Source organism: Cajanus cajan, chromosome 9, assembly GCF_000230855.2.
Source record: "Cajanus cajan strain Asha chromosome 9, NIPB_CcT2T_4, whole genome shotgun sequence".
Lineage (NCBI taxonomy): Eukaryota > Viridiplantae > Streptophyta > Magnoliopsida > Fabales > Fabaceae > Cajanus > Cajanus cajan.
In genome coordinates, this window is record NC_138525.1 from 8,338,033 (window position 1) to 8,365,828 (window position 27,796).

Sequence of the window (27,796 nt, forward strand, 5' to 3'; positions counted from 1 at the left end):
ATTTATTAAAGATAATTAATAAAGATAAGCCGATCCAGGTGACCGATTGGCAATCGGCCACCTGGTTCGGCCATTCGGCGGCCGATAAGAGGGTGGCTGAATGCCCCTACCCGTACACTGCCCCCCAGCCTTGAAGAAAGGCGAAACTTTCTTTAAGGGTAAATTGGAGATGGCGGTTAGGGTAAGATGAAGAGGCGCGCGTTTATAACCGTTGGATCTCGGAAATCCAACGGTTACAATTTTTCAACACTTTAAATTTTCCCGCTTCTCTTCGATTCTATAAATAGGTTAGATGGTAGGGCCATTCACATGTATTATTCTAATCCGACTTGTGCTAGTCCGAGCGCTTAGAGGCCGATCCGATTATCCATTGTGCTTTTGTGAAGAAATTGGTAAGTTTCTATTGCCATGGTTGATACTTCTTCAAGTTCTTCGGCTGACAGCTCTCGGTCATCATCCTCCGAGGGGTCCTCGTCCAGTACATCAAGTCACTCCAAATTATCTCAGTCCCCTATTGATGCCGAAAGGCCAGATGAAGGTGACGATTTTTTAGAAGAAACCTCTACTAGTGGAAGTCAAGAAGTCGAAGAAAAAACAAAACGGGTAGCAACTCGTCAACGATACGGTCCTTCTGATGTGCCTGGATACGAGTGGGTGAACGGGGAAGTCACTTCCTATTATTCTCGGTATCAGGATACACAAATGATCACTAATCTTCTGGACTACACTAACTGTCTGAACTTTAACACCCACGAAAATCCCTACCCGATTGGGATTCGGTCATATGCCGAAATAATGCCTTTCCAAATCCTGACATGGTCTGCCTTGATCAAAGTGGTGGGAAGATGGAATCATTTTACATGTATGACTGTCTTCTTCGGGATCTCAAAGTCAAATTGCCATTTGATGAGTTTACTATAGGAGTGCTGAGAGTGTTGAACGTGGCCCCTACTCAATTGCATCCTAACAGCTGGGCGCAATTACAGGGCTTTAAACACTTGTGTAAATGTCTCCATATTAAGCCTTCTCCACTTCTCTTTCTATACTTCTATTCGTCCCGGCCGACTATTTTGGCAAAATGGCACTCCCTAAGCCGAGTAAGTGATCGGCTATTGTTGGATAGTTTTACTTCATCATACAAGAATTTCCAGGCTGGATTCTTCCGAGTGACCATACGGCCGAACGGGCGACGCTTCTTCTTTGATAAGGATGGGAAGAGTCTATTCCCTTTATACTGGACCCGTACCCCTCGGCCCTACGACGTAGTACCGAAAAAGATGTTGACAGCCGAAGAACGAACAGATTTAAAATTATTAATGCGCCTTCCTCGGCGTTTGCCAACTAGATCTCTTATCAATTTGATAGTGTCTCCTCGTTGGTGGGCCGACCTGATAGGTATGCTGTCTATCCTATCTCCTTTACCATCTTAATTCCTATTGATGTTTACTTAACCTTTTTTGCAGGAATCATGGTTAAGAGTGGTGCTGATGACTTGAATATTCGCCATCTTCTTGTTGCAAGAGTGAAGGAGGCTCGGCAATCAGGGGAAATGGGCACTTTGGCTGTTGCATCCTCCTCTCGTCCCAACACTGATAGTCGTCTGCCCCCTCCTCCAGAACGCAAAAAGAAGAAAGGAAAAAAAGGGAAAGAAACCAACCGAGAGCACACCAAAAGGAAGAGCTCTGATGATCAACCAGAGCAATCAAAGAAAGCCAAGTCAATGCCTGAGTCATCCCCCAATCGTACCATTATTGTGGTGCCTCCTCAACTGATGTCTCGGGCCTTTCTCAGTGAAGATGCTCCGGCAGAATCGGTGATTCGGCCTGATATTGTTTCTCCATTCGGGCAAGAATTTTTGGCCAGCTTAGATGTGAGAGCTAAATAGAGGTTATTCTGCGAGGTGCAAACTCGCTCATTGGCTTTAGCTCATCACCTTGCCATGGAGCCTCTCGGCGAGGTCATGAATTTGAAGCAAAGTCTCGAGGAAGCCGAGAAGACTGCAGCCGAAGCAATTTCGGTCAATGAAGAGGTGACTGCTAAAAATAAGGATCTAGCTGCCGAGTTAGATGCCGTTCGGCGAGACAATGATACTCTGCGCTTGGATCTTCAAAAAATGACTACTGAAGGACGTCGCCAAGTGGAAGAAGTTGAGGCTGCGTATAATGCCCTCAAAGAGCAAGCTAAAGAGAAGATAATTTCTCAACATGAAGCGGGGTTCAAACAGGCCGTTCGGCAGGCTAAGCACTTTGGCCAATTTGAAGAAGGTTTTGAGTTTGACATGACTCAAGATTTCTATCAAGGGTCCCTCATGTCTTTTGCTGATATGCCTGAGGAAGGTGAGCCTGACTATGCCGACCCAGGTGTTGCCCCCCGAGCAGAGGATGATGCTGAAACCTCTGAAGAGAACACGATGGACGAAGAGAACCCTGGGCCCGATAATGAGACCGAGGGAAATTCCGAAACCGTCATCCAGGCTGACTCAACCCACACTCCTGAAGAGTAGCGCTTAGGTTTTTCTTTAATGCAATTTTTGAACTTCTGTAATTTGGAGGCCAATAGAGCCTCCTTCTTTTGAATGAAATGATATTGCTCTTCAAAAATTTTCCTTACTCGATTAATTTTCAAGTATTTGTCTATAATTTACAATAAACCATTCGTACTTCAAATTTTTATCTCAAAGTTACACTTTTTAAACAAAGCCGAACGACTTTGCCTCGAATGTACTCCTTTTTAAACAAAACTGAACGACTTTGCCTCAAATTTATATTTTGTTGGTAAAACCGAAGAGATTTGCATCGGATTTGTACTCTTTTTTGACAAATCCGAACAGGTTTGCTTCAGATATGTACTCTTTTGTGACAAATCCGAATAGGTTTGCTTCGGATTTGTACTCTTTTGATAAAACCGAACAGGTTTGCTTCGGATTTGTACTCTTTTTTGAAAAAACTGAACAGACTTGTTTCGGGTTTGTATTCTTTTTTGATAAGACCGAACAAGTTTGCTTCGGATTTGTACCCTGGTTTGACAAAACCGAACAGACTTGTTTCAGATTTGTGCTCTTTTTTGAAAAAACCGAACAGACTTGTTTCGGGTTTGTATCCTTTTTTGATAAGACCGAACAGGTTTGCTTCGGATTTGTACCCTGGTTTGACAAAACTGAACAGACTTGTTTCGGATTTGTGCTCTTCTTTGACAAATCCGAACAGGTTTGCTTCGGATTTGTACTCTTTTTTGACAAATCCGAACAAGTTTGCTTCGGATTTGTACTCTTTTTTGACAAAACCGAACAGACTTGTTTCGGATTTGTACTCTTTTTTGACAAGACCGAACAGGTTTGCTTCGGATTTGTACTCTTTTGTGACAAATCCGAACAGGTTTGCTTCGGATTTGTACTTTTTTGTAAGATTTTTTAAGGCACGTCCTTAGCCTAGTTGAACAACTCGGGAGGGAAGCCTGTTGCGAGATTTTTAAGGCACATCCTTAGCCGAGTTGATCAACTCGGGAGGGAAGCCTGTTGCGAGATTTTTAAGGCACGTCCTTAGCCGAGTTTGAACAACTCGGGAGGGAAGCCTGTTGCGAGATTTTTAAGGCACGTCCTTAGCCGAGTTTGAACAACTCGGGAGGGAAGTCTGTTGCGAGATTTTTAAGGCACGTCCTTAGCCGAGTTGAACAACTCGGGAGGGAAGCCTGTTGCGAGATTTGAGCAGCTGTTAAGAATTGACAAACTAACACAATAGAATGGAAGAACTGAAGTAATTTCATTAATGGGTGCCTCGTTAAAAACCTTGTCGGCCAAAATCCCTTTTCACTTTTTTACAAGGGGAGAAAAGACCGATCAAGGAAAAGAGTACACTCTCTGTTTACACAAGGTCTTTTTACAATGTATACTAGCTATAATATGTCTTCAAATGAGAAGCGTTCCAAGTTCTGGGAATGACCTTGCCTGAGAGTTCTTCCAATTTGTATGCACCGTTTTCCAAACTATGTCGGACCCGAAATGGGCCATCCCAATTAGCAGCCAACTTGCCTTCTTTCGAATTACGCCTTGCCGATCCTTGCACTCTCCACACTAAGTCGCCCTCCTTGAAACTTCTTTTAATAAGGTTGGAATTAAACCTACGAGCCATCCTCTGTTTGCAAGCTTCAGCTATAATCTCTGTTCTGACACGTACTTCATCGACCATGTCAACCTCAGCTCGGAGAGATATATCATTGGTATTTTTATCAAAATATTGTCGCCGAAAAGATGGTTCTCCTACCTCAACAGGTATCATGGCATCAGTGCCATATGTTAGCCGAAAAGGTGTTTCTTTAGTCGTGTACTGAGGCGTGCACCGATAAGCCCATAAAACCTCTAATAACTCTTCCGCCCAAGCTCCCTTAGCGTCTCCCAATCTTTTCTTCAATTCACCAAGTATTACTTTGTTTGCTGCTTCGGCCTGCCCATTAGCTTGTGGGTGTTCTACCGATGTAAACCTGTACCTGATGCCGAGATCCTGAATGAACCAAATAAGTTTTTGATCGGTGAATTGCAAACCATTATCAGTTACAAGTGCATATGGAATGCCGAAGCGAGTAATGATGTTTTTCCATAAAAACTTTTGAACTTTGGCAGCTGTGATATTGGCAAGTGGCTCGGCCTCGACCCATTTCGTGAAATAATCTATAGCAACTAGCAAAAATTTGCACTGACCCTTGGCAATCAGGAAGGGTCCAAGAATATCCATACCCCACATTGCAAACGGCCAGGGTGAACTAATACCATGAAGTTCTTCAGCTGAAGCGTGAATAAGGTTACCGTGCCGTTGGCATGATACACAATGCTTTACGAACTTTACACAATCTTCCCTGAGAGTAGGCCAATAGTATCCTGCCCGAAGCACCTTAGTGGCTAAAGTTCGTCCTCCCGAGTGGAAACCGCATATCCCTTCATGCATTTCTCGCAATATATAATTAGCTTGCTCTTTATCAACGCATTTCAGCAACGGAACCGAGAATCCTCTTCTATATAGCTCTCCTCCAACCACAATATATCTGGCAGCCTGCGTTCGGAGCTTTTTAGCAGCTGTTGGATCAGACGGCAATTTACCATGTTCAAGATGCTCCACTATCTTAGTGATCCATGTTCGAGTAGACTCCTCCACTACCAAACATTCGGCAGCTACCACACTTGGTGCTTCAAGATCCAAGTGAAGCATGGTTCTCAACTGTCCAGGTTTCTGGTACTGCTTGCCAACCGAGCCAATTGATCCGCCCTCGCATTGTGTTCTCTTGGTGTGTGCTTTACTTGAACTTCTTCAAACATATCACGCATTTTTTGAAACAAATGATAATACTTTAACAAGTTTGCATCTTTTACTTGAAAATTATCATTCACCTGCTCGGCTACAACCTTTGAATCGGTCCAGCATTCCAATCGGCTAACTCCGATCTCTCGTGCAAGCCTTAAACCTGCCAACAACGCTTCATACTTGGCCTGATTATTTGAAGCTTTAAACGCAAACCGTAATGATTGCTCTAGAATCAATCTTGTTGGTCCTTCCAAAATTATACCAGCTCCACTACCCTGATTGTTTGAGGAACCATCCACGTGTATCGTCCACGAATCATTGACAAAACAACCCCTCGGCTGCAACTCATTGATAAAATCCACCAAGTACTGGGACCTGATCGGCCCTCTAGGCTGAAAACCAATGTCGAACTTCGATAACTCAATAGACCAAGCCATCATTCTTCCTGCCAACTCAGGTTTACGCAACACTTTAGCTATCGGGCAATCAGTTCGAACGACGATTTGGTGACTCTGAAATTACTACCGGAGGCGCCGAGCGGTGTGGACTAGCCCCAGTGCCACTTTTTCCAAGAGCTGGTACCTTGTCTCAGCCTCTTGTAGCATGCGACTGATGAAGTAAATAGGTTGTTGTCCTTCCTTTTCTTGAATTAAAACTGTACTTATTGTATCGTTTGATACACACAAATAGACCACAATTGGTACTTCTGGATCAGGCTTAGAAAGTATAGGCGGCGAACCGAGACGCTCCTTTAAAGTCCGAAAAGCCTCTTCACATTCAACAGACCATTCGAATTTTTTTGCTTTTCTCAACAATCTCACCATAGGTTTCGTTATTTCAGCCAAACACGGAAGGAATCGTGACAATGCTGTAAGCCGACCTGCTAGTTGTTGAACTTGTTTAAGGTTCTGAGGGCTTATCATGTTGATCAGATGGAAACTTCATCGCTAAATGTGGTGTTGAAACGATAGCCCCTAATGCATTCAAGGACGGCCTGCCAAGGAGGATATTATATGAAGTGCTAGCTTCCACCACGATATACTTCACTTGAACCTCTCTACTCTGTTGTTCGTCAAAACAAAAACGTGTAAAGAGTTTAATATAACCTCGGGTACTGACCCTTTCTCCTGCAAAACTGACCAACGGGTCATCATAAGGGAGCAATTCTTTTTCCGAAATGCCAACTGCTTGAAAGTATTCCAATATAATATGTCTGCTGAACTACCCTGATCAACCAATGTTTTCTTGACAATGCAATTGTGAATTTCCACGCTAATAACCATCGGGTCATCTTGCTCTGGATCAATACCCTTGAAATCAGCATCGGTGAAGGTTATTGCTGGTAACCTCCGTGAAGACTGTCTATGAACAACGTTAACCGATCGAATTGCTCTAAGATGCCTCTTTTGAGCCGATGAAGTTGAGCCTCCACCAGCAAACCCTCCTGCAATAGTATTGATCACCCTCCTATGTGATGGTGCCGAGGTGTCCTTTCTTTCTCGCGACCTACTTCTTTCTCGTGACCCGCTTCTTTCACGAGGGGCTCTATCGGAACGATCTTGTCTGCGCCGATCTTGATACCTGGGTTGATATGAGCGAGTTTGCGACGACCCTGTCCGATCCTCAAAATTATGCAACTTGCCTTGCTTAATCAAATCTTCAATTCTGTCTCTAAGGGCTGCACATTCATCAGTAGAATGTCCACAATTGGATGATACCGACAAGATTTACTAGTATCCGCACGTGGTGGTGTAGCTGCTCTTTTTGGAATTGTCAACACTTCTGAAGCTAAAGCTTGTTCAAGTACCGCCGAACGGCTAGTGTTGAGGGGAGTATATTGATTGTACTTCGGACCCCGACTAGGCCGATCCCGAAGAGATATCTCTTTTCCTCTCCCCCTGTATGACTGTTCTGCTTGCTTTTCTACCTTGCTCGACGACTCAGCTCGGGCCTGATTACGATATTCCGCCAACTCTTCCATCTGCATATACTTATCAGCCCTTCTCCTTAAATCACTCATGTCCAAAGGAGGCTTTTTACAAATACTATTGACAAACGGCCCCGATTTTAAGGCTGTTGTGAGGTGATGCAATGCTACAGTGGGGTTAAGATCTCGAATTTCCATAGTAGCCTTATTAAACCGATCCATAAATGCCCGCAAAGATTCCTTCTTGTCCTGCCTAATACCAACCAAAGATAAAGACGTTAGATTATGAGGACGACTTGTTGCAAATTGAATAGCGAATTGTGAAGACAATGTGTTGAACGAGTCGATTGAATTGGGTGGAAGACAAGTGAACCAACTGAGGGCTCTGCCTTTGAGAGACGTAGGAAAGATCCTACACAACGCAGCATCATCCGTTGTGCTCAGAGTTACCTGCGTCAGAAAAACATCCAAATGCTCATCAGGATCTGTCGTACCATCGTATTTATCAATAGGTAAAGCTTTCCAATTATCCATTAAGGGGAGTTGCATAATGGAGGGGGTAAAAGGGTGTCGATGCGATCCAACAGTCATCATATCTGCAGGACGACCCACAGTTGCTAAAGCCGAGGGGAACTTCTCAGGGACTGCTGCCGAAGCATGGGGAACCGAAGTATGTATCGCGTAAGATTGATACGACCCTTGAGTTTGTGTGTTGGTGGCATGAGTAGGTTTCCAAGAAGTATCTTGACTTTTCAACACCTCATTCTTAGCTCTCAAGGCCAAAAGCTCCCTTGCATCTCTCTCTCTTTGCTGCTTCATCAACTCCATTTCTTGCTTCAACAATCGCACTGTTTCAGAAAGATCGGTTTCATCAACGACTTCAACATGCTCTTCATTGGGACGATCCTGAGTGTTTGTTCTCCGAGTTACCGGCATTGTTCTTCTTAGTTAAACTTCCAATTAGCTTCGTTCGGCCCCACGGTGGGCGCCAAATGTACCTGTATAAGGATACACCAATGATCTTCTTGTATTCTGAAGGCCGAACGAGTGTTCTGAACGAGTATTCCGATCCAACGTGAGTAGATGGGTTTGTACCTGCAAAAGGCACTCTGATGCTCAAGTCAGCACAAGCACGGAAATCTAGAGTAATTAATGAACAGTGACGTTACCTTTTGACCTGAGCTATTTATACTGACAATCGTGGGCCCTGGACCTTATGGGCCCTGTAACATACTTACCGTATTAGGTAATACTTCTTAATCAGCTAATTAACCCTTAATCATTTATTAAAGATAATTAATAAAGATAAGCCGATCCAGGTGACCGATTGGCAATCGGCCACCTGATTCGGCCATTCGGCAGCCGATAAGAGGGTGGCTGAACGCCCCTACCCGTACAAGTTTTATAAATGAAATATGAATATTTATACTTGTAAATGATCTATAATAAACTGTTAGACTAACACCACATTTATGTAAACGATTAAAACGATTTACTTCATTTTCTAATAATATCGACGAAAGTCGCTAAATGTGACCACAATTTAATATTGGGCAGATTAATATTATTATATATTAGTACAACTGAAGGAAGGTAACGTTAAGAGGAAGACTGTCCATAAAATAATTATTAATAGAGGGACTTCGAAAGAAAAGATTCCTCATTATTTAGGGAATACAGCCATATATAGATTTTGTCGGACGACGTTGTGCTTAATTAAAATTAATGCGTGTGATGAGTTCAAAAAAAAATATAAATATAAACAAACAAACGCATGAGGGAAATTTTTTTAGTTTTCTTTCCTTTTTTGAGGGAAATATATTAGTTAAAATTACTTTTCATTTTTCTCTTTTATTTAAACAAAAATACATCTTTTTTTTTTTCTTTTTGTTTTTAAAAGAACCAAAGTAATGATAGAGTTGACATTTCAAGCCGTCACGGAGTACTACCATCATTCATTTATATTGAGAAAAGTTGATGTACTTGATGTTGAGTGTGAGAATTAAGAAACCTTATTTGGCATGAAATGAGAGGACCTTGCTGGGGGCCAATGATGATAAACCATGACAAATTAATTCCACTTCCTTGGGCAGTAAGGAGGAAGGACCAAACTTTCATTTTCACTGATAAAGGGTATCCCTAGAATTAATTCATTTTCAGTGCCGACATTTCAATGCCAGACATTGACTTTGGGTGAATCTATTTAAATCTTTGTGTTAAACTAGTGCAACTAATTTGGGATGGCCTAAATCTACAATAGATAGCCTTGAATCATCTCATTATCACGACTTTTTAAGTTGTTAGTCACATATGGTTGAGCCACCATGTAGATAAATTATGGACAGCATTAATTTTGGTTAATCTCGACAAAATAAATACTTAAACAATTTAATGGAGTTGAATTATCAGTTTTATGTTTAAAAAATTACAAAGTAAATTAATTAGATATTAAGTGTATGTTTGAATTTTCGTTTGAGAAACTTCAAACAGGCAATCCTGATTTCCGAAACACAAAATGAAAAAGCAAGTGTGAGATATTTTTTTAGACAAACGTAAACTCACATTTAGATAAACATTTATACAAACACACCCTAAAAGGGCCGGCACTAACGTAACGATAGTAATGATTACAAGAATGGGAAACATTAGCTAGCTCTTTTGGCTCACATTTAGTTTAGGAAGTTCTCATTTACTACTTCTCTGACGAGTCTTTATACAAATATTTTTTAATTTAATTAATTTTTAATATTTAAATAAAATATTTTATTAAAAAAATTGTGAACCAAGATATCCCTTATAGAAGCTAAGCAGGCATTGATTACTCGAAGTACTAAAAACTATTTAAAGAATTCATTTCTCCAAACAAAATTATAAATTTATTTATACAATTTAATATTTTAATATAAATTTATAGCTGAATTTCCGCTTTTTAAATTGAGTACATCATGCTCGGCCCTCTCGGCTTCTGTTTATCTTATTGACTCAACTCTCAGAAGCTCCTCAAACATGTCAATCTACATCAAAATTTGAGCAGCTAGAAATGTTCCATAATTTGAGAAGATATGTAGAAAATAAATATCAATCTACATCAAAGTTATCGAAAGTCTATCCCACAAAAAGAAAAGGTTACTGAATTTCTACTGTAGATCCAATATCTGGCTTCAAAACAACTGAAATTTGAGATACTGTAAAATGATCTTCCTATAGTTTGCTTTGCCGAGGTGAACTTTACGAATGATTTACTGTACAACATGAGCCAAGATATGCCATTTAGAGTAAGTTGGCCAAAGGCCATGCAAAGTGGGTGATAGTCATGATTTAGTTCCCCAGAAACAACTGTTATAGCCAAGTGATGATGATATAATCCACATTTCTAAACCATTGTAGTTTCATCATCCAATATCTCAACTACAGGAGCAAACTGCAAAGTGATCCAATAAGGTCCATGAACACATAAGCATAGAGCAAAGCAACTCAGAGTCTCGGATAAATTCATATACTGACCTCATCATTCTCCTCAAAATATATCCCATCAACAGCACTGCTCTGCTGAAACTCCCACCCTAGGTTGCTCTCCAACAGCTCCTTAAATTTCCTTGTCTGCAAAGAAAGGAAGATTACAAATTCCTCTTCGTTAATAATCAAATACATTGTAGCTAGCAGCAACCAGCAAGTTAGCAACTAATTTCATACACACTGCATTTAGACTTGGCATAACACTAAAGTCTAAACTCTATTGCATAATAATCACATGATAGTGCATGCATGTGTGTTTAAGGTGCAAGATTAGAATTAAAACTCCCTACATAATGACGTAAGATTGCTTATAAAGTCAATTATACATATCACATCAACAAGTTTTCAGCCCAAAAATTCATAACTAATTTGGAGGACCAACAAATCCAGGTATTTCTTTTTTACAGTTCACAAAATCTATCCCTGCGAAATATTGCATAATGCATTTCAAGCACACCAAACCCAGGTTGAAGTTACTTTATTCTAATACTTTTTATACCTTTCACTTTCAATTTTTTTTTTAACTATTTTAAATCCATGCCTTGTTTTGTCTTTATGAGGCAAGTTGAGGTTAGGGAGGGTAGATATCAATAATAATATCACATTATATGAAGACAGAGATTCCATGCCCATACCCATTTTAAAAGATCTCCATCAACCACCGATCCATCTAGCAATGATGAAAAGAAGTCCTGCAATCCAAAACAACTGAAAGGAATAAGTTGCTCTGCAAAGCATATAATTTATTTCTACAATGAAAACAATATTCAATTAGTATTAACTGAAACAGACAATACTCTGGAGTTTGGGCAAATAGTTCACAAGAATCAATGGCCTCAAAATGCAACCTGTCTTGTAAGGAGGATAACTGAATCATCGAACAAGAATGGGGATTTTTCTTCTAGCCCCATTTAATTTGACCAAGCCTCCCTTGAAAAAAAATTTAGGAAGCTATAGTCCCACAAAAACACCTTTATATTTTACCAATTTTGACATCCCACGGTAGACTTACAAAACATGTCTGTTTGTTATAGGCATGCAATAATTGTGTTATTCTGGAAATAGGAATACAGATGCCAGTAGGGCACGTATGCTTATGTCAAGGGAATTTGATGTTCAGTTAGGAGAGGAAAATGTGTTCTTAAAGCCCTACATTATTCTTATGAAAATTGTCAGCTTTTTCTGATTTGCCTCCCGAAATGAGTTGCTTATTTAACCGTTTTGGGCCTATGGACGCAATAACTAGTTAGAAAACACAAAAAGATAAACAAGGATAATAAAGAAAGTGGAAGAAAATATCAAGAGAAAAACAATGCACAATCTAATATGCTAACATTATCAATTAAGGACAGCCACATATATGAAGAAATGAACTACTGACCTCCACATTGAAGATTGACCCGTGAATTTCTTTTGGTGCTAAAATGACAAGTTTTGGAATTTCAAGATCTTAAAATCCATAACAGACCAAAATAGATGCCAATCTAGCTTCTTAAAATTAAGAAAGGTAGGTCATAGTCTCCCACATCAAATTTGTGCACACGAATATCAAGTTAAAATCAGTGAAATACCTTGCAAAGATGGTGCAAAAAGCTATCAGCAGAAAGCCAAGAATCATCCAACAATGCTGATCCTGATTCATTCATGCGATCTTTTTGTAGTCCGTATTTTAGTTGATTATAGATGACTTTTATGAACTACAAGAATCCATAAAAATATTAAACTTTAGTGAGGAAAGATGAGAAAGAAACAAGAGGGCAGACACAAGAATTTTAGACAATTAAACAAAATAAAATCTCAAATAAAAAAGCCAATCAAATTAATGTATAATATATATTGAGGATATGTACAATATATTAAATAAATACTTGTATAATACAAATAGTCAAGGAAGAAAAACTAGAAAACATAAAATCATCGCAAGTAACTACCACACTAAACTTTTGCACAATAATATTTCAGATTGTTTGCTGCCCTCTTGAATTATTTTGTAGATTTTTTTCTTCCAATATGTGCTGTCTATTCATTCAAATACCAACACAAAAGCTGTCTGCTGAGTGCTGAATAAGTCTCTTATTTCCAGGACTGCACATTGTTAAACAGAACTTATTTTATTTTCCCTGTCTTCCACATTGCAATCCACAAAAGTGTGAATGTTAAAGTTCTGATTTTCCATCATTGAAAGGAGTTTGTGTTTGAGGAATAATATAATATATGTTAAGATCATAACTCATTTTCTTAATCAAGAATTAGTTGCTTGCCGCTCCTAGACTACATTAGGAAGTGTGAGCTACTATAATCAGGGATGAAGTTAATAGCATTACAGGTATTAATGCCAATGTTTCGTACCTAAAGGAAACAAAAAAAAAATACATTAATAAAGTTTACCTTTGTGAATAGTTGAGTTCGTGTTCGGAAAGGCTGCACAAAAGAGCATAAAAAGTCATGCAAACATACTAAACAATGCAGAAATCTCGATTAAAAAAAATAGAAAATTATGACTCTTCTTATCATGTCTATATCTACTTTCTGGCCTGAAGCACAGAACTCAAAAGATGAGGAACACTCCAGGAAATGATGCAAAGGCAAAATGGTAAAGCCAACAGAATCAAAATTAGAAGGAAGAACTTAACAAACTGAACCACCAAGTTGAAAGATCAACCAAGCATATAACAAAACACAAGTACTCATTGAATATAAAGCAACAATTGGCAACAAGCAGCAAATCAATATGTTTATTTTTGTGGGGTGAAGCAGACTGCTTGAGATGTAAAATAAAACCATTCATATGTCTTCCATCCAACAACTAAAACATTTTGGGATGGTTCACAACATGGCATCAAAGTCTCTATGATCAAGTGGTCTAAAGTTCAATCATTGCCAATCTGCTTCTTCTAATAAAAAGATGAATTTCACAGCACTAGGTGGGCAGGAATGTGATCCACCATCAAGCCCAAAGGGCTCTTGAGTGAAGGGGCATGTTAGTGATGTAATAGAAAATCACATAACTGCTTTATGCTTTTGGGATAGTTGGTTCATGAGTCACAACACAGACAAGCATATAAAAAGAAACCAGAAACTCTAAAGTCCATGCATGCATGCATGATTTAGTCTGGATAAAAGGGAATGCTTACTGCTTCAGTGCACCCAAACAATAGGCTAACTAATGACTTCCATTGGAGAAATGCTTCTAGCGATTGCCCCATCTGCACCATTGCAAAATGTCATATTGGATTGAACAAAATCAACAAAACTTGTAAAGAAATTATGTTTTGTCCACAATACCAAAAAGGCAATAAATGCAAACTGCAGTTCTCCAAGAAGCACGTCTTCAGAACCTCCATACTCTTTTGCTAGTAGAGTTTCTAATAATTGTGTCTGGGAAGGCCCACAAAAAAGTGCACAAATCAGCAAACAATGACAGGAATTCTTTTACTACAGAAGCATTTCTCACAATTACTTTTCAAGAACCAAATATTCAATAGTATATGTATACCTACCTTGTCAAGATTCAAAGCAGTAAGTTCCTGCCCACTAATCCCCTTGCATTTTACAACACGTGGAATTGAGGTATAATAGCACCCTTTCCTCTTAGACTTGCCAACAGATGTTGCAGAATTACCAACCTTAAGTTGCTTGTTTAGTGCTTCCTCCATTGGCATTTTAGTAGTGTTTTGAACTATCTCATTTTCACATTCAACAGTGATTTCACCTCCAATGGGCTCTGCTCATTAATTAACAATTTAATACAAATCAAATTATCAAAGAATTATTCAATACAAAGAACACTTTTGTCAAAATAATAGCATACCAAGCCTTTCAATGACGCTCTTTGTGATAAAATTAGATAATCGTTTCCAATCTTCATAATGGCTAAGATTATAAGGCCCAAGTTGTCTGTCAAATTCCAAATTTTTAACAGCTTGACTGTATCTTTCTTCCTAAAGGAAAAGCAGAAAAATTGTTTTGTTGGTAAGTTGCGGCAGATATATGAACCCAAACACTAATTAGCATTGATTTCATGGAATATTAGGAGCTTCCCCACATTTTCTTCAAAATGCCCAAAACCTGTGAAAGTAAATCCACTAAAATTATAGTTTCTCAAATACTTTCTCACAGTGACCTAATTAGACTAAAACGATGTAAACCATATCAAACATGAAACTTTGCTGCATTATAGACATGTTACTTGTATTTCATCTGTATTAAAAATTTAAGAGAACACATACCTCTTCCTCGGGTACTTTGACTAACCTTTCCTCTTGTTGATCCCATTTACGAACAATTACCTGCATGGCCATGAGACCAAACCAGTGAACCACATAATCACTGTGTTGCATTTTTCTTATATTTTTTGGTATACAGATTCACCACAAAAAGGATCAAAACAAATGAACATTGACCAACAGATCAAGTGGGTTTCCTAGATTCTCTGCAATATTGTGCTAATATTTATTTTAAAGAAATGTCTTTGTTAGATTTACAAAGAAATTAGTATGTTGTGTGCATGTATCTTGTTCTTAATTTTCATTTTATTTTTTTCACTTTTCCTCATGGTCTTGATTTCTTTAGTTATTAAGGACTTTACCCTCCCAGCTCTCTCGGTTGTAACTTTCTCTCCACCTCTAATAAATTAATTGTTAATCAGAAAAAGAAAAAAAAGAAGAGAAAAAAAGTAATCATTCCATTTTAGATTTCCAGTTATAATTATGATGGTTAAAGTGTACTCACCCCAAAATTGAAAGACAGGATTGTGATAAGAGTAAGAAAATTTGTGCACACGTACAAGGCAAAAACAAGTAAAAATTTTAATTTCACCATTTTTTGGCAAGAAAATAGAGTCACAGGACAACTTTTGGCTCAATTAACAGGAAATGTTTTAGTTACTTTGCCTTCTATGATAGAGTTAGGGCCTTTCCTTGGATTCGAGGTCAAGTCAAGGGAACCTCCAGAAATATAGAGAAAGTGATAGAATTTGTGGATAACTTCTGCTGCCTTATTTCATTCAACAACATCTATTTTACATGCCAATCATTGGCAATCTGCAAATTCAGGAAACAGAAAAGGAATCTTCCTACAAAAAACATAAATAAAAGTAACAATAATGAAAATATGGCAGTCCTAAAAAACTTGCATATCTGAACCCGCAATTTCTCACTCTCTGTGGTCACACATATTCATGCAAGTAATTGGTTCTTTGGGTCAGTCTCATGGGCCAAGCCAATTGGGTTATATTGCTATCATTCGATCTGAGTTACATCATAAAAACCAGTCAATATTGATATTCAAAACAGACAAAACTAACTATTTTCTTAAATCTTTAAGGTTTCACATATCATGGACATTTTTCATTAGGCCAGTACTGAAACAAAATTGCATGAATTGATTCACTTGAGAATCTATCAAGAAACCATAGCAACCTATCAATATCACCAAAGATTCCAACAACCAAAAATTAAAAGCAAAGCATAAAGGTTACACCCCATCTCAATTGTGATTCCATTTTCAAAAAATAAGTGAAAACATTAACTATAACGTTAAGATATAGTACCTGTTGTGATTTCTAAACTACAAAATAGATTTAAACAAAGCTTGGTGAACAAAAATTAATATAAATTTAATGAATCATTTGGGGCACTGAATTTTATAATTTGCTGACCTCCGAAGGGCCAGCATCAATAAAGAATCCAACAATTGGTGAGAACTCCTTTCCATCTCTGCATGAATCCAGAAAAAAAAAAATTTTAAGAAGAATCAAATCAAGTCACCAAACAATTTGAAAAATTACACAACAAGAAAGAAACATCACTAATCCTAGAAACTGACAGAAACAGTGATGTATTATGCTTAACATTCTATGGCAAAAAAGCATAACAATAGAGACCATAAGCAAGAGATACATCATTGCCAATACCATGTTCCAAGGTTATTTCCCAAAAAATACAAAATTCACGGTTGCCACAGCATACAAGATTGAAAAGTCACCGGTACCAATAAACACAGAAAGGACAACAACCTGTAGGAAAAGCATTCGTTCATCACACCCAGGCACACAACCACTCTTATCTTCCTGCTTGCCTCATAATCTAATAGTAGGCACCCACATATATCCATAGGGAAGATAGGATTTGCAGGAATAAGAAGAACTACGCAAGAAAAAGGGATAGCTAGGAAACATAACCAAACCTGCTTGATGAACTGTAATACACAAAATGAGTGCCAGGAGGAATCATCTTAATACCCTTGAAAACAGGCCCCACAGAGAACATCTACAAAACCAAACGCAGAAGAAAAATAATGTTGGATTGTCAGTGTGAAACAAAGTTGAATTCATGATTGGATTTTTTTTATCCCACAAGCTTCAAATTTTATTTTCAGACACCGTGATAACAACATTTCAAAAAAAAAAAAAAAAAAAAAAAGCATAGGCAACATCATGGTAAATTGGTAATTCAGGAGAATAATAAAAGGACAAAGGTTAAAGGGGGGAAATTTTGACCTGAGTATCGATGGCGATGAGGGTGTACTGAGGAACATCGAGGAAGAGAAGAGTGAGACCGTGCTTGACGAGTTCTAATGCTGTTTGAGGATCCATGGAATAGAGGAAAATGGAAAAAGGTTACACTATCAATCTCAGTATGGCGGGGTTTGTACTTTGTAGTGATAGTAGAACACGAGTGAGGTAGAAATCCAAACTTGAGCCTGTCGCAACTGAAGTAAAGAACAATTGCGAAATGAGAACAATCTTCTAGAGCTTTGACACTACTTCTTTTAATATTTATAAAAGAATTAATTTTAAAAAATGATTAAAAATTAATAAAATTTAATATAATTAATTAATTTTTTAATATATATAACTTGAATTTTTTTTATAATAAATAATTGATTAAAGTATATTCCTAAATAAAAATTATAAAATTAACAAAAAAAATTATAATTAAAAAATAAAATAAAATAACAATTCAACACTTTTAAGTTACACTGTCAAGCAATCGTACATGCCAATTAAAAGCATCTTATAGATGAATGATAAAATATTATTGTAAATTTTTCAAATGTCTTTTATATGTACTTATAATATAATATAAGTTTAAATAAATTGTTTATAAGTTATTTTAGAGCGGATGATATATACATTATTCTTAATTAATTTTTATAAGATCTTATATATATATATATATATATATATATATATATATATATATATATATATATATATATATATATTAATAAGGAGATGTAATTAATTTTTGACATATAATTTTTATAAAAGTATTTAGTATTTTTAGTTGCAATTTTATGCTCAAGTTATCAGTCAAATCTCAAATTTTGATTGAAGAACATATATATTTAATATTAATGATTTTGGTATAAAATATTATTTGTTTTATGAAAAATTTATGTTCATTTTAACACCCTTTTTTTTATTGATTTTTATATTATTAATTAAAAATCATAAATTTTGATAAGTTCTACTACTAAATTAAGAGAAAGACTTGTTAAATGGCAAACCTACAAATTTGTAAATTTTAATTAATAACAAATAAGTGTTAGTAAGCACGAGTAAATATTGAGAGAATGTCACCAACACTCTTCTTTATTTATGATTTGTTTGGATGATGAAATATTTAAAGAAAATGTAATTAATGGATAGACAATAAATTGTTTTTTAAGTTATTTAGATGAAAAAAGTAAAAGAGAAAAAAAGTAGATATGTTAAAAAAAACATATTTATTCTTATACTAGGTAGGCCCCAAACTCCAATATCAAAAACCTATTAGTCATCGGCTCTATACCAAAATAAGGCTAGTGTGATTACATGGCAAGGATTTCGATAGCTTGACCAATTGAACAATAATATTTCTCAAGGTTTAGTAGTATTGGGTCTACCAAGTATGTTCCCATACAAGTAGTATAATTGTAACACTTGACAGTTACATGATAATAAAATATCTTAAATACATTTAAATGTCTTATCAACTAATGATAACATTTTTTTTTATATATATACATGCATGCATTTCATCTTCAAATTTGATATTACTTTGAATACTTGCGCACTTTGTCATTTGAATTTTTTTTGTACGTATAGTCACCATTTTCAATCTTGAGGACAAAGGATTGAGGACTTTGGATTGAAAACTTTGAATAAGTATTTTTTTCTAGCAAGTATAATCTTCAATAATATATCATATAGTCCAAAATACAAAGATAAATATATTATTAAATATGTAAAAAATTATAAAAAGATGTCTTATTTTGTCCTACAAATCTTCTCAATTGCATAGTGTGGAAAAAGAAAAAAAAGACACTGGAAGGGGAGTTAAATAGTATCAATAAAAAATTCACTTTTTTAAAACAATAAAGTAGTAGAGAAATTATAGGAGTGCAAACAAAAGAGCAAGTCAGAATAACACAAAGTATTTTTATACTAATTCGTCTCAACTATTAAGACTATGTATAATTTTTAATTAAACTTGATCAAGTTTCACTATTTTTTTACAAAGATACATGTATTCTTTCAAAAATCATTACTAATCCAATCTAAATATTTTTTTACTTGCTTTTTCAAACAACTACCCAATATTTTTTAACATAAAGTCTTTCCAAACTTCAAACACCCAAGTATTTTTTTTTTCAAACCTCTCCAAGCTCAAAGCGATAACACAAAGTTAAAACTAAGGTAAGTGTGTTGTTTGTTCTACTTTCAAGATGTGATACAACTATATTAAGTACAAGACTTATACACAAAAATAATGAATGTAATTTTACAACATGTGATTCTCTACTTCTTTCTGACTCTTCAAACTTCCTTATATAAGTGTTTTAGTGAAGATGTTCGTTGCAAATTCTTGAGCATCTCTCATAGTCTTTTTCATTTGTCTTTAATTTTCGTTTCTCGTGGAAAGAATTGTCCATTGGTGCATGAATTGCTTGTATTAAATGCATTTTACCAAATTTTTACTTCTTATATGATTAGAAAACTACTTATCACCTTTAAGGAACTAAAAACAACTTTTTAAAAAGATTTACGTGATTCAAGGGATTCACATGTATTTTTCTAACACAAAACATGAATTTCTTTTGTCTTGTCATTGTGAGTACCAGGAAAGTTATTTTACTTCAATTTGTTAAGGAATCATATATCTAGATATTCATTTAGTTATCAGACATTTTAAATTATATGAATTCAAAATAAATATCTTACAAATGAAGTATTTTGTTTGTTAAACTTTTAGTGTCGAGATAATTTACTGTCTTAATGCATTCATCTTATTGGATAATTTGAAAAAAAAAATTTAAAATGTTTATGTTTATTATCATTAAAACTTAAAAAGGTCTAAGACCGTATTTTGACCTAATAGATGAAAATTTATTTTGAATGCAAAGTCAATCCAACATATTATTAAGCCTAAAGTAAAATTTAAAGTGGAACTTTTTAAAAATTAATAATAATATTTTTTAATAAAAATAAAAAATATTTTAGATATGGACCTTGAAAAAATGTTTATTTTTTTATATCTTTTAAAGATAAGTTTTTTTGAGTAAATTTTTAAAAATATAAAAAGTAAATTTTAAATTATAGATCTTAAAAAATTATATAAATATTAATGTGAAATAACTTTTTTTGAAGAAGTCTAAAGCAAGAGTTTTATTGGTTTACTGTTTGAGATCGTATTTGAATGTTAGTTTGATTCATCTTTTATATATATATATATATATATATATATATATATATATAAATATATAAAAGAACTAATATTTTTTTTATTTTTTTTCTTTTTTCTCATTGAATAATATATTATGTAGCTCAAAGTAGATAGATAAATATATTATTTAAATATTTAAGGAGTTGTAAAAAATCCTTTTCTCCCCCAAATCTTTTCAATTACAAATAGATTTATTTTGAATGTTAGTCCCACTCATCAATTTTTTTTTTCTAAACTAAAAACTTCATTATTTATTTAATAGAAATATTAATATAATTTTAATACTTTCTTGCTATTAATTTTTTTATTATTAGTTTAAAATTATAAATTTTATTTAATTCTACTATTAAATTAAGAGAAAAATTTATTAAATGACATACAAGACCTATAATTTTTTATAATTTTAATAAATTTTAATTAATAACCAATAGAGTGTTAATAGGTAAAAATAAGTGTTAGAAAGAGTATCACTAACACTTCTCTTTATTTATGGTTTGTTTGGATGATGAAAAATTTAAAGAAGAGAGAATACATAAAAAAAAAGTTATTTAAATGAAATAAATAAAAGATAAGAAAAAATAAATGTATTAAAAATATATATTATTCCTCATTAATATATTATATAGTCCACAATAGAAAGATAAATATATCATTCAAATATTTAAGGGGTTTTAAAAAAGATGTTCTTTTCTCCCCTAAATCTCCCCAACTGCATAGAGATGTACTTTTAACGTTAGTCTCACTTATTTATTTATTTTTTTTCTAAACAACTAAAAAATTAATTTTCTTTCTTCTAGAATTTTTACTTCTTTCTCATTAAAATCACCCCAAACAAACATGCCGTTAATGTCTATCTAGGGACAAAAAATAAAAATTTTACACTCCATATCAAATTTCAACATAAAACGATTCACTTTATTTTCTACCCGAACACTATAATGGTGATAAAAAGTTAACTTTCAATATGGCTTTTAACCTGTGGTGCTATATTACTATTTCAACATCATAAACCCCATTTTCTATATTTGATCAATAATATATTCTGACACCAACCCATCCCCTACAGTTAAAACCATATTACAAATTTAGAAGTTGGATTGAAAAAAAATTATACTCATAAATTTTTATTTTTTTATATTAAAAAAATATTTTTATATTAAAAAAATATTTTTTAAATATAATTTTAAACTGGCATCTACACTTTCTTATATATTTGAGCTCTTAACTTTGATAGTGTGCTACGAATATCATGGCTTTAAATTAATCTAATCTCTACACTGGTAACTGGTTGGGGATCATTAGATCATATCTGGCGTTTTTGTAGTCATTAAGTGTCCTTTCCTTTGCATAAGTGTCTGCACATATTATGAATTTGCTATTAATTATCCATTATTGGAAACATGGGTTGATTCTTCAAAATGAATGTCAAAATTTTAAAATCTAAAAATCATTGCTAGGAAGACGTTTAGATTTAAGAATGAATCCAAAGATGTGAACTGACAGAAAGGTTTTCCAGTTTGTTTCCATACATCGTATGAGTTATAACCAAATACTTCCACAACACTGAGGGACGAAGAAATGGACAAGATTGACAACACACTGACACATGATAAAAAGAAAAAAATAATTCACCTGCGAGCTTGATTTTGCAAGTTCTCGACCCTTCTCATGCTTGTCCTGCTGTTTTTTTCAAGTATAATCAATGACATGTACTTTTTTTAATAAATCATTGTATCAAATAAGATTTTTATTAAAATTATATAAATAAAAATAATGTAATTATAAAATATTTTACTAAAAGTAACCCATTATATACTTTATATTAATAATATCATTATAAAAAATATTTTAGTTTAATATTATATATTTTTAAAATGTTACAAATATTTATAAAAATGAAAAAATAAAAGAAACTTTCATAACTTAGAATTAATATAAATTTGTTTTATTTTATAAAAGTACTAATTTAACTTTTTTATATTGTGAAAAATTTATCCAAACAAATTTTAACTAATTTCATTACTTCAACCAAGAATAAGGGCAGCCATGATCGAGATCTACTGTTCCCCACATGCATAACAATATGAATTTAAACTAATCCTATACTTTGACTGTTTGAAGGCAAATCTAAGCAGAGTAGGAATAAAGAACTTAATTGAAAAATTTATAAGTCAATTTGTTTAATTTAAATTTTTCAATCGGATTTCATTTTTTTTTTTAATTATACGGACAACGGCCAATAAACTTCATACTACCTTGCAAGCAACGTGTTAATTAAATGGCTATAGGAATTAAAGCCGAAATGTAATGATTAAAAGAAAAGAAAAGGCTTATTATAAGGTATGTTGGTTTGATTGTGTTTTTGCCTTTTTAATTGGTTTAAAAAAAATTACTTAAACAACTTTTGAAAACTGATTTATAGAAAATAGAAATGTGAGAAGAAAATATAAAAGTATAAGAAAAAACATAAATAATAAAAAACCACAAGTAGAAAACCAAAATAACTATAAAATGTTTTATTAATAAAAATTAGAACCACAACAAAACAAAATTAAAACAAAAAATTTTCTATATACTATTTTAGCTCTTGTTACTATTTGACTCAACCAATTAAGCATGTAGGTCGAATATCAAAAAATGGGGAAGTTGTATATTCTAGAAAAGCTAATTAATGAGGCGTTTTGAATATTCATCAATCATAATATGAATACTTGAATATCCATTAAGCTGCGAATCAAGGGCTACCAGCAAGGCGAATCCTAACAAATTTTAACACAATTAATTAATCCTTTTCTAAAACGATAAAGCATCAATTCAAAACTCAAAACTTACACCTTTCTCGTGTTGGAGCGTCATTGAAAGCTGGAGAAACAGGCGACCTAACTTTAAAAACAACGATAATTAAAACAAAATTCAAAATTCAAAATTCAAAATTCGAAAGAGGAATATTAGTAGTAATTAAATCAGTAATTAGCATCAAAATAAAAATTAAAAAATGTTAAAAAGCAATAATGTAATTACGAAAGAGAAGGGAGTGATTGGTAATATGAGTAAAAAGAAAAAGAAAAGTGGAATTAATTTGGTTCACCTGATTCCGGTGGCTATCACAGTCACATGCAAATGTATATTTATTATTGGAGGCCCCTATTTTGCCGGCCCCGGTCCAGTTCCCCTTATACGGCGTCGTTTGGGTGTGCGACTATTGTCTCTTCCCTTCCTTCGTCGGTTACTAAAAACACAAATTATCTCTCTCTTTCTTCTTCTCCGTGTTCTTCACACTGAGTTGACCCAGTCTTCCTAACTCGCTCTCTACACTCAGCTACTCGTCGCATCGCATTCTCTGCATTTTTCCTCCGATCACACACATTCTCTCTCTTCATCTGGTAACCTCTCTCTCTCTCTCTCTCTCTCTCTCTCACTGCTCGCCACTGCAATTCAAGTGATCCGTACGCGCAATTGCGATTACTGTTTCGTTCTGTTCGAATCGAATGCTGTCACCTTAGGGTTCAGGATTGTAATGCGAGTGCTTGCTCGCGGAGATTCGGGGAGTGTAGTGCACCATGTAACGAGATCTTGCTGTTTAGCTTTATGTTTCGTTGTTTCTTGGATTTTTTTTTGGGGGATTTGGCTGCGCGGCTTCAATTTTGCATTGAATCTGTTGGTTTATACCTTTTATCTGCGCTGTATTCTGATTTTGGTTCCGTTTTGATCTCCTTAGTTTGCGGTGTTTATCTGCCTTGACTGCTATGAATCATGCGTATACTTTTGGAATGGTGCTTTCTTATTTTGTGTCTAGAGAGTTGTGTGTGGTGATTTGCAGTGTATCTTGGTGTCGCGTTTGAAGCGGAAATTCAGTCCTGAGAATGGAATTGGTTGTGTTGCAAGAACGGATTTTTCGGAAATTCTTTCTTTCTTTTTTGGATAAATGAATTGAGAACAAGAAAGGAGAGAAACAGTGTTCAAATGCCAGAGCTTGGGGAGGGATGGAAAATTAGGGGTGACACAGAGAGAGAATCATTTCTGTTCCATGGAGTAATAGAGTGTGATTTTTTAAGGGCCAGGGGTTGTTATGGCAGTGCACCTGACTATGTCTTTGTTGTTAAGTTCAGATCTTAAGAGTTTGTTTTTGGTTATTAAATACATTATTTACATTGAACTCATTTTCAGAAATTAAATGGTGTTTCAAACAGTTATTATTGTTGAGTTTGATTGAATGTACTCCTTTTGATCTCAGACTATAGCTGACAGGGATGTCAGAGAAAGCTCTTAGGGATCTCAATACGATCCCTGGAACTGAAAAGAAGAATGAGGATTCCAGTAAGGCGTGTTTAACCAAGCCTTCTGTTGACAATGCTGATGAAAATATTGAAGAACGGCATCAGAAAAAGAATTGTTCCTCCTTGGTTACTCCAGTTGTTAATGGAAATCAGGCTGTGACTGCTAATTCTGGTGTGGAGATTGGAAATGCAGAAGTAGAATACATTGAATCTGAGAACTTGAGTGATCTAGAAGATATTGATACTTGTCTCAAGGTATTATTTTATCCACTTTTTGGGTAGAGGGATGATTGGGGTTTGGAGTTGACAACCATTGAAATTGATCTAGCTTAAATGCTTAATACTGTGTGTTTCATACTTTCATTTTTTTTTGTTACACTTGTATTATGTGAAAATAATTATTTGTTTTTGTTACAGACCCTCTTAGATGGACTTGACTCAAAGGATTGGGTCCTGGTTTGTGAAGCCCTAAATAATGTACGCCGGTTATCTATATTTCATAAGGAAGCAATGCTTGATATGTTGTAAGTATCAAACTTCTTGTTTTCTGATTGAAATGTTTTTTAAATAAAAAATATCATTGAATCATTGATTAGTATGTTATGCTTTTTTATTTGGATTTATTAAATTATCCTACATTATTTGGTAAACAGGGAAGATGTGATCACATCTATTGCAAAGTCCCTGAAAAGTCCAAGAAGTGCTGTTTGCAAAACTGCCATTATGACATCTGCTGACATTTTCAGTGCATATAATGATCTTATAATAGATTCACTGGACCCTCTGGTAAGTCAACATGCGTTATTTGTACCAAGTTATAAATAAATTTCCTCACTTAAGCAATATGGAATCTCATGATACACTTAATAATATTGTTTGTAAATTAACATGTTCTATGTGAAACATATATGGTGAATGCAGCTAGTACAGCTTCTTCTCAAGGCTTCACAGGACAAACGTTTTGTATGTGAGGCAGCTGAAAGAGCCTTGATATCAATGACTACGTGGATTTCCCCTATTTCGTTATTGCCAAAATTGCAACCGTACCTTAAGAACAAGAATCCTCGTATCCGTGCAAAGGCATCAATGTGTTTTTCTAGAAGTGTTCCACAACTGGTATGGGTACATTTATGATTTTTTCCAATATTGATGACATTTAAGACATTGATTACTTTTGCTATAAAGTCATTTTCTCTTCAGAAAAATGAAAAGAAACGAAAAAAAATCTCTAGGAAGCAGATAAATGATGCAGGGAAAGAACCTTCCTCACTGTTGACTTCGAAATTCCAAAATCTCTCCCTTGATTTTGGACATCTGATTGAATTGGTTCTGTTTTGGTCCTACATTTATTCAACAATGCTTCCTATGTCTATGATTTGAGGAATGGATGTAAAAACATGTATTCATGTATCTATCTATAATGTTGTTAAAAATTATTTTAGGTTTTTTGCTTCGATAGTTATGCATATTGCATAAAGAGCTCAACTTGTATATTATTGCTACTTTTTTTTTATTTTATTAATTATGGTAATAGATCCATGGCTTCAACAAGAAGAAAGGATCATGAATATGGCCAGTTTATTTTTGCAACTTGGATGTGGAGCATTAACATTAGCTGTTTTGTATCCTTGAACCTTATTTATATAGGGTGCAGAAGGCATAAAGACATATGGTATTGACAAATTGATCCAAGTAGCTGCATCACAGTTGAGTGACCGGCTCCCTGAGTCCAGGGAAGCAGCCCGAGCTCTACTTCTTGAGCTTCAAAATGTGTACGAGAAATTTCATGATCTCATGCCAGCTACTGTCAATGAGCACCCTGTCAACGAGCACCCTGTCAACGAGCATTCTGTGAATGAGCACTCTGTCAACGAGCATCCTGTCAATGAGCAACCAGAGACGAGTACTTGGGAAAGCTTTTGTCAGTCAAAACTTTCTCCTTTAAGTGCTCAAGCTGTTCTTCGTGTGACCAGTATCGCTCGGGAGGGTCTTGTTTCATGACACGCACATTAACTTCAGTTAGCGGACTTCATGATTTCCTGGTTTGCTTATCATTTTCTTCTGTAAATACAGTGCGATATTGAGATATGATATGATATGATTGAGTTGTTGTCGAAGCACGTATTGAGCCGAAGATTTATAATGTATTATTTTTCCCCTAGTTGTGGTTACCTACGTTACTTTTGATTAATATTTGATAGATATATAAATTACTTTAATTCTGTTGTCTTCATGATTTCCCTCTTTTCGGCTTTTGCAATGCACGGTCCGCTATGAAACAACAGTCTGTGTAGTTTTCGGCCTGAAACCTTCCGGCCCGCATCCGTGCTACGGGCTTGTGGATCAGCCCGTATTTTTTGGGCAACCTATCAGGCCTGCCTTTTTTAATTCCCCGAAAACTGAAAAAAAAAAGATAAATTGCATTATAATAGGTGACATCTCTATTAAATTTATCCATGACCATTTTGATGTATTTATCTAAATTTCAAGTTAGAAGTACTGTCACTACGAAAAGTTATGGATTTTCATGTTTTACGGTAATTTTCGTGGATTTGGATTTTGTGAAGACAATCGGCTGGTAATTTGGGACTCAAATCGCCAGAAATTGGTAGTGAACTGGCATTGCAAATACGCCATGGTTAAATTTTCATGCAAGGTACACATTTCTTAAGAAAAGAGAATCAAATTAATGAAATTAGCAATAACCAGCTTAACCGACCAATTCTGTGTTTCAGGCTTTTTAATTTTTTTTAATGAAATTGATTTTATAAAACTGTTTTGGTCATGAATTTTGTCATGTCAAATTTAATCTATGTTCAATTTAATCCATGTTCTAGAGAGGTAAATGATTATAGTTTATGCGTCTATTGTCAGTTTTGATGTTATTTATGCTCTAATGCATGTTTAAAATGTCATTCCGAACACATATAGGGTAAGGTTATTCATGTTTGAATGTGATTTTTCACCTTAAAAGCAGGTATGATTAAGGTAAAACGTTGTAAACAATTTTCATCTTAATGTAAAAGTTGATTTAAACCATTTAGTTTTCGGAGACGAAATCAATTTAATTTGACA

The 27,796-nt window shown here is 34.9% G+C and overlaps 3 protein-coding genes across 15 annotated transcripts; 1 reads left to right on the plus strand and 2 right to left on the minus strand.

Annotated features, from left to right (window-relative positions):
* Nucleotides 1–5,203: 5,203 nt before the first annotated feature.
* On the minus strand, nt 5,204–5,728 carry LOC145951913 (uncharacterized). Its single transcript, XM_083064100.1, has one exon. It carries the CDS (start codon nt 5,726–5,728, stop codon nt 5,204–5,206), a length of 525 nt encoding a protein of 174 aa, XP_082920226.1.
* A 4,531-nt stretch (nt 5,729–10,259) lies between these two features.
* On the minus strand, nt 10,260–17,479 carry LOC109815031 (AAR2 protein family). 11 transcript variants are annotated; one of them, XM_083063196.1, is made up of 15 exons: nt 16,921–17,000; nt 16,649–16,750; nt 16,394–16,451; nt 15,627–15,983; nt 14,964–15,023; nt 14,780–14,802; nt 14,546–14,675; nt 14,235–14,458; nt 14,020–14,112; nt 13,869–13,940; nt 13,123–13,155; nt 12,306–12,431; nt 11,370–11,426; nt 10,723–10,818; nt 10,260–10,639 (listed from the first exon to the last, which is right to left on the minus strand). In XM_083063196.1, exons 5-15 carry the CDS (start codon nt 15,007–15,009, stop codon nt 10,592–10,594), a joined length of 948 nt encoding a protein of 315 aa, XP_082919322.1. In that variant the 5' UTR covers nt 15,010–15,023; nt 15,627–15,983; nt 16,394–16,451; nt 16,649–16,750; nt 16,921–17,000; the 3' UTR covers nt 10,260–10,591. The 11 variants fall into 11 exon arrangements, 9 of the variants coding, with proteins under 9 accessions (XP_082919322.1, XP_082919321.1, XP_029130640.1 ...); XM_083063195.1 differs by lacking the exon at nt 16,649–16,750 and having other exon boundaries at nt 14,964–15,022; nt 15,652–15,983; nt 16,921–17,003; XM_029274807.2 differs by lacking the exon at nt 16,649–16,750 and having other exon boundaries at nt 16,921–17,003.
* A 6,107-nt stretch (nt 17,480–23,586) lies between these two features.
* LOC109795501 (uncharacterized) lies at nt 23,587–26,954 on the plus strand. 3 transcript variants are annotated; one of them, XM_083063649.1, is made up of 6 exons: nt 23,587–23,827; nt 24,693–24,976; nt 25,139–25,245; nt 25,375–25,507; nt 25,643–25,837; nt 26,369–26,954. In XM_083063649.1, the coding sequence occupies exons 2-6, from the start codon at nt 24,695–24,697 to the stop codon at nt 26,720–26,722; spliced, it is 1,071 nt and encodes a 356-aa protein (XP_082919775.1). In that variant the 5' UTR covers nt 23,587–23,827; nt 24,693–24,694; the 3' UTR covers nt 26,723–26,954. The 3 variants fall into 3 exon arrangements, with proteins under 3 accessions (XP_082919775.1, XP_020210619.1, XP_029130642.1); XM_020355030.3 differs by having other exon boundaries at nt 23,588–23,827; nt 24,679–24,976; XM_029274809.2 differs by lacking the exon at nt 23,587–23,827 and adding an exon at nt 23,858–24,006 and having other exon boundaries at nt 24,679–24,976.
* Nucleotides 26,955–27,796: the final 842 nt, after the last annotated feature.